This window comes from Nycticebus coucang, chromosome 1 (genome assembly GCF_027406575.1).
Source record: "Nycticebus coucang isolate mNycCou1 chromosome 1, mNycCou1.pri, whole genome shotgun sequence".
Classification (NCBI taxonomy): domain Eukaryota; kingdom Metazoa; phylum Chordata; class Mammalia; order Primates; family Lorisidae; genus Nycticebus; species Nycticebus coucang.
The window spans coordinates 162,219,324-162,226,167 of record NC_069780.1 but is presented as its reverse complement, the minus strand read 5'-3'; the positions used below and the strand labels follow the sequence as shown (position 1 = coordinate 162,226,167).

The 6,844-nt window shown below is 43.1% G+C and overlaps 1 protein-coding gene and 1 non-coding gene across 2 annotated transcripts; both read right to left on the bottom strand.

Moving 5' to 3' along the window:
* Window positions 1-2,147: 2,147 nt before the first annotated feature.
* RPL37 (ribosomal protein L37) lies at window positions 2,148-5,238 on the bottom strand. The gene is made up of 4 exons (XM_053591704.1): window positions 5,157-5,238; window positions 4,390-4,525; window positions 4,098-4,182; window positions 2,148-2,264 (listed from the first exon to the last, which is right to left on the bottom strand). Exons 1-4 carry the CDS (start codon window positions 5,157-5,159, stop codon window positions 2,195-2,197), a joined length of 294 nt encoding a protein of 97 aa, XP_053447679.1. The 5' UTR covers window positions 5,160-5,238; the 3' UTR covers window positions 2,148-2,194.
* Window positions 2,343-2,423, bottom strand: LOC128593364 (small nucleolar RNA SNORD72). Its single transcript, XR_008382338.1, has one exon. It is a non-coding gene; the product is annotated as a small nucleolar RNA SNORD72 (small nucleolar RNA).
* Window positions 5,239-6,844: the final 1,606 nt, after the last annotated feature.

Sequence of the window (6,844 nt, the reverse complement as noted above, 5' to 3'; positions counted from 1 at the left end):
TGCTTTCACTTGATGGACTGGCAATGTAGTAACATTTCCTAATTTTCCATTCAAAAAATATACCAACGCCTAAAATATTGCAAATTTAGGGCAGTGCCTATGGCTCAGCGAGTAGGGGGCCGGCCAAGTTCAAACCCAGCCCCAGCCAAATTGCAACAACAAAAATAAATAGCCGGGTGTTACGGCAGGTGCCTGTCGTCCCAGCTACTTGGGAGGCTGAGGCAAGAAAATCACCTAAGCCCAGGACTTGGAGGTTGCTGTTAGCTATCTACCATGGGCGATAAAGTGAGACTCTGTCTACAAAAAAAATTAATAAAATATTGCAAATTTGCTGGAGAATATTCAATTCTGCCATAAAAAGCCTGAAAAATGGAATTGATAAATCAATTGATAATTGATTCCATTTTTGTTGTATACATAAATAACCTATAAATGCTAAATAAAATAATGTATGTGAGGGGAGGGAACCAAAAGGGCAATTAAACAATACACGAAGATAGGAGGCACTCAAAATTCCTGAAATCTCATTTTTGATACACTGGTTATAGCCATCTGAGTGTGTAGCCTCTCCGCCCAATGATAGCTAGGGACCCATCATATGTTGGATCAAGCTTACTGGTTTCTCTCAATACAGCAAGTGCAGCACCAGCCCCAGACATCTTTTGAAGTGGGACTCTTAACACAAACTTCAGCTCCAATCCTCAGGCCCGTTATCAGACAAACTAGTTCACACAGGCACATTATTAGAATCCATTGACTGGGCAGTGCCTGTGGCTCAGTGGGTAGGGCGCTAGCCCCATATACCGAGGGTGGCGGGTTTGAAACTGGCCCAGGCCAAACTGCAACAAAAAACAGCCGGGCATTATGGTGGGCGCCTGTAGTCCCAGCTACTCAGGAGGCTGAGGCAATCACTTACGCCCTAGATTTGGAGGTTGCTGCTGTGAGCTGTGAAGCCATAGCCTTCTACTGAGGACAATAAAGTGAGACTCTGTGCCTCCTACTATACAAATGAACACAGGAACAGAAGTTAGTAAAATCATACTTAACAAATGGCAACTAGACTCTAGGAACCATACATCCTGATAGGAAATTAGTCTCATCTATAGGGAGGAAGCCCAATAGAATTCAGAACAGCAGGAGCTTCTGTACAAGTGTGAATATTAACTTCTCGGAATTGGGCATTAAAATGCAAGATAAGGGCGTGAATTAACTACTAGTTTAGAAAGCACTGAATCTACAAGTGGAAGTGATAAAAATTAAGATTGGTGAGGCAGGAAAGACAAAAACCCTTTCAAAGACAGGTTAAAAACCTCACAGATTATCCTAAATACAACAGGAACTTAAAATTTAGACAGCATAGCTTGCCTACATTACTATTTTTTTTTTTTTTTGCAGTTTTTGGCTGGGGCTGGGCTTGAACTCGCCACCTTCGGCATATGGAGCCAGCACCCTACTCCTTTGAGCCACAGGTGCTGCCCATACATTACTATTTTATGTAGCTGTTACAGCATCTGTGCTCCCTTGTGCCTACCCTTCAGCATTCCCAAGTAGGCCTTGTCTCCACACTTTAAATCACCAGAACTAAGGCATGACCAAAAAAGTCAGTGCTTTAATACAGAAAAGGCCAACAACTACCCCTTTTAAAACGCCTTAATAAATTTGCCAATAGTTTTATCACTGCCTTTAATCTATCAACCTCAGGGTTTACACTTAGTTGTCTTTTATTTATTTCCTACTCAATCAACTTCATGGTTCTTTCTCTTAAACTCTGCATATTCTTCACTTAGGTAAGCCACCTTCCACACAGCCTACATGCTAGGTGCCAAATGGGCACCATGGATACTAAGTAAGATTACCGCTCAAGAACCAATTCATTTAGCCTTTGTATTCTCATTGATACTCCAATCCCTAGGAGATTAACATGCCATGATCCATGTTCTCATCTCACCATATTCTTTTACATTGTCCACTGTCATCTGCTTGAAGGAATCCCGGAATCTGGTTGTCTCTCTCATAAGCTTAAGCACTGTTACAATCCCAGTTCAACAGTTAGTAATTCCAATATTAAGATGTTTCATTTCCCAAATCTATAGTAATTTGCTGATACTGCAAGCCTAATTAAAAAATACCTTAACACACAGATATGGATTTTTAAAAACCAAAACATTTATTGCATGACTAATTGTTGAAATTCTTAAGATGAACTGGATGCTGCAACAGCTGCCCTCTTGGGTTTAGGCGTTGTTCCTTCACGGAATCCATGCCTGCACCATATTAAAAACAAGAACAGTTATTTCAGCAACAAGGCACACATTTTAATCTTTGTTAAGCAGATTTCAATGAGCTTATCTCAGTCCAATGCTGAAATCAATATGGCAATTCATATGTTCAGACATTTATTTTTACAACATCACTGATAAGCTGCTACTCTTTACTTCTTTCTGTTTAAAGGTATCTATTTTAGGATATAGTTAACTAAAATCCCAATAGAAGACCCAAAACTTATTTGGCCATAATGGTCACTAGGCCTTGTTCTTTTGTTCCCGCTTGCCTAGAAACCAAACATATTTGTGAAAATAGCTCTCTTTGCTAAGGAAGGGACAGATCCCAATTATTTTCCCTTAGCCAAAGAATAAAAAAAGAGCATGTTTAATGGCAGACATTTTTCTAAACTGCTCAACCCACACTCAGACCTACTGTAAGAAAGATAAAAACTACCTATCCCCTTTTAAAGATGAGAGAATTAAAGCACGTTAATGTAACTTACAGTATGGCTTCAGTTTGTGCTCTTAACTACATTAACCTAACAGACCACTCAACACTAATCCCATACAATTATATAAATGACTTTAAACAGAGAAGTCACTTTAGCTCAACAAACATACCTAAGGGTGCTTGCAAATCCCAAGCTGCCTTATTACCTTTTAAAACTGGATACTCTGGACTCAGGGTGGACAGATGCCAGAGATTCTGCAAAATAGCCTGTTTTGCACTGGACATTCCCCACCCACCCCCAGTGGTTCTCAACCTTCCTAATGCTGCGACCCTTTAATACAGTTCCTCATGTTGTGGTGACCCCCAACCATGAAATTATATTTTCGCTGCTACTTTGTAACTGTAATTTTGCTACAGTTATGAATCATAATGTAAATATCTGATAAGCAGGATGGTCTTAGGCAACCCCTGTGAAAGGGTTGTTCAACCCCAAAAGGGTCGCCACCCACAGGTTGAGAACTGCTGCCCAATAGCAAAGAATTATCCAACCAGTATCAAGAGCTAAGAATTGATTAAGTTGTAGGAGGGTCCATAGCTTCAAAGCTCAGGGTGCATCACTTTCTTTAACTGTTCTTTTAAAAGTTTGTTAAAATGCAAATTCTCAGCTAAATCTCTGGTGAGATTCTGCATCTCTCACTCTAAGTCCCATATTGTTGAGTAACAAGACTGTAAGATTATCTTTCTATGTGTAAGGCAATAGCCCCTAGGACAGTTTTCTACAGTAGAGTAGGCTAACACCACAAAACTGAAGGTTGACCCAAATAAGCCTTGCTTTAGACCTCATCACTTTTTTTTTTTTTTTTTTGGAGACAGTCTCAAGCTGTCGCCCTAGGTAGAGTGCCACTGGGTTACAGCTCACAGCAACCTCCAACTCTGGGGCTTAGTGATTCTCTTGGCTCAGCCTCCCAAGTAGCTGGGACTACAGGCACCAGCCACAATGCCTGGCTATGTTGTTGTTGTTGTTGCAGTTATCATTGTTTTAGCTGACCTGGCTGGCTTCCAAACCCCAGCGCCCACCCACTGAGCTAAGGGCACCACCCCTGATTCATTATTGTCTAGAAAAACCATACCAATCAAGAGTTGCAGATAGTCCTGATAAATACCAACATACTGGTGGTCCAAGTCAAGCTATGCTGCAGACACTCGAAAACTTTTTAAATAAAATCGAAATTACCTGGTCTTAAGGTTGTAAGGGAAGAAAAAAAGTTGCTTCCAACATCTTATCCCCACTAAGTAAGGCAGGAACTTTTTGACATGAAAACCACGAGGGTTCTTATTCAACCACATAGAACGAATTATGATCAAAAACATAAAAACTGTACCTGAATCTGCGGTACACAATTTTTAGGTGCCTCATCCGACCAGTCCCAGTGGTATTTCTTCTTTTAGCCTTGGCACTCCAGTTATCTAAAACACAAGTTTAGGGAAGATTCCAAGTGGTTTCTCCTCCACACAACTTAAAAGGCCTCATTGGGTCCGTATTATTTTGTTAAGCCATTTCACCAGCACACAAATGCACAAGTTACACGTTAGGTACCAAATACAGTTCAAAGCCATGCCCTCACTTTAGTGCAATGCAAACAGAACAAGATGGCCTGAAAAACCATTACTTACACTTTCTCTTGCGCTTAGCAGGATAGCCACATTTGCCACAGGTGGACTTTTGTAGGTGGTAGGCCTTAGAGCCACAGCGGCGGCACAACGTATGCGTCTTATTCCGACGCTTTCCAAACGATGACGTTCCCTTCGTCTGTAAATTAAAAACAGTTCTGAAATCCGGTAATCGCCTCGATTTAACATTTTCAGGGAAAACTACCGGTAAGATGTAAAGATAATCCTAAGGGCTGAAACTTTGTAATTTCCCACAAATGCCAAGTCAGAGACCGCAAGTGGCATTTCACGCTAAAGCCGTCCGCAGGTGTTGCGGTGTTCAGAAATCTACCCTTTCATCATCCAAAAAAATAAGCAAACTAAGGCATAGGTATCAGACAAAAGACTGCTTTTCACATCTATCCCCAAATCTAAGGAAGCCTGCTGCCAAGCACCACCACCACCACCGACCGCCCCTTCTGTTACATAGAGCCAAACGCACCCTAACTTTTTCCTTTAGCTTCCATCAGCAGGCCGAGTTGTGCGAGGTCTCCAAAGGTCAGACCCCGAACCAAATGAACTAGTGAGGTTGCAGCTCTACTATTACAGACTCTGTACCCCAGATACCAGTCAGGAGTCTTTCTTCTGATTCTCGAGAGCCGCTGCATGCCCCCTTCGAGCCCAACTGCTTCCCTTATCCGGAATCTTGCCAGCCCCCCAAGAATAGCAACCAACGTGGCGCAGGAGTCAAGGATGGAACGCGATTCGAAGAACCCCAGCAAAGAACTCACCATAGCGCGTCTGTGGCCGAGACCAAAGAGAGCGGAAGCAGACACACTTCCGCTATATGGCGCTCAGAAACTTCCGCCCAGGGAAGTACTTCCGGCGGAGCTCGGTCCCTCGCTTTCAATCGTCCGTCGTCGCTGTGTGGGTGGGGTCAAGGGGAAAAGGCGGAGATAGGAAGGGCCAATCGGGTTTCATCATCAGCCAGATGGGCGGGGTTTCCACCTTGCTAGAAACAAGATGGGCGTGTTTGCCCCTTCCAGCCCAAGCCCGCAGCCTGTCCCGTGCGTTCGCCGTCCGATGTGTTTCCATAATGCATATTCCAGTTTTCCAGCTGCAAGGGGAACATCGTGTGCGTTTCCGGCCTGCTCAGAGCTCCCGGTTTGTGTGTGATGACTGTGGGACTGGGATCCCGATCCGGGAGAAACCATCTTTTCAGCCCCTATGCCTGGAATCTTGGCTGTTGCTGACTCTTAATTTTGAGAGATCGCTGAGAGAACCGGAGCACAGACTCACCTTGGAGGGGCTGGAGCTTAGAGTCTAAAGGGAAAGGAAGACAGTGGTTTATATACTGTAGTAATTTAGAGGCAAACGGACTGATCACACATTTCGTCGTGCCAAAGAGTCACACATGAAACTCGTTAATTATGGTTTCCAGCACCCTCATCGGGAAATTTGATTCAGCAGGTTTGGATAGTGTTTGGAAGTCTGTACTTAAAACGCTTTCTAGATAGTTTTGAAATCGGTGGTTCTCAAACTTCCTTGGTCAGTGCTGTTTTATTTGTAACTGCTTATCCAAAAAGGTTTCACTCCCACAAAACGACACAAGATTATATCCAAACATTTAAGAGACGGGGTCTTGTTCTGTCGCCCAGTGGGGTGATCATAGCTCACTCCTGCCCGGAACTCCTGGGTTCAATTTTCCAGTAGCTGGTACTACAGGCGTGCGCCAGCTGGAGGCAATAATTAAGAGGGAGGAGGGCAAGGTGGCTCGCGCCTGTAGTCCCTGAGGCGGAGGGATCGCTTGAGCCGAGGAGTTGATAGATCATCCTGGGGAACCAGAGGATCGCTAGAGCGCAGGTTGCAGTGAGCTTTGGGTCACTGCACTACAGCCTTAGCTGTAGAGCTAGACCCTATCTCTTAAAAACAAAAAGGAGAGGGAACCGCTAGAATCTGCTTACTTTCTAAAGTGAACTGAGAATTCTTGGCTTGTCATAGGCAAACTTTGAACAAATGTATTAACTGGTAAAACAAGATGAACACTAGGAATCGGAGTTTCAATTTTAAAAAGGTTAACAGTTGATTAATGGTTGATAAATACTAGGCTCTTTTGTAAAGGCTGGAAATAGCAATATTCACTTGACATATTCCCTGTCTTCATGGAAGTGGTAGATGTGAAGGGAGAGAAGGGAAATTTGACAGCCAGGGGACAAAGAGAAAGCAAACATCAGAGCAATTGGACCAAACTGCAATTCAGGAGGGACTCTGGATTAGGTGCTGTATTTCCTATTGCTGCTGTAACAAGTTAAGTTAGTGCCTTAAAGCAACACAAATTTATTATTTTATTTTTATTTATTTATTTATTTATTTTTGAGACATTCTCACTAGAGTGCCATGGCGTCACACTCACAGCAACCTCAAACTCTTGGACTTGAGTGATTCTCTTGCCTCAGCCTCCCAAGTAGCTGGGACTATA

What these genes read in the sequence shown, in the direction of transcription:
- RPL37 (XM_053591704.1), bottom strand. An exon ending in TGCTAAGCGCAAGAGAAAGT is followed by an intron (nt 4,183 to 4,389) that starts GTAAGTAATGGT and finishes CTTGTGTTTTAG; the next exon opens with ATAACTGGAGTGCCAAGGCT. An exon ending in ATTGTGTACCGCAGATTCAG is followed by an intron (nt 2,265 to 4,097) that starts GTACAGTTTTTA and finishes AATATGGTGCAG; the next exon opens with GCATGGATTCCGTGAAGGAA.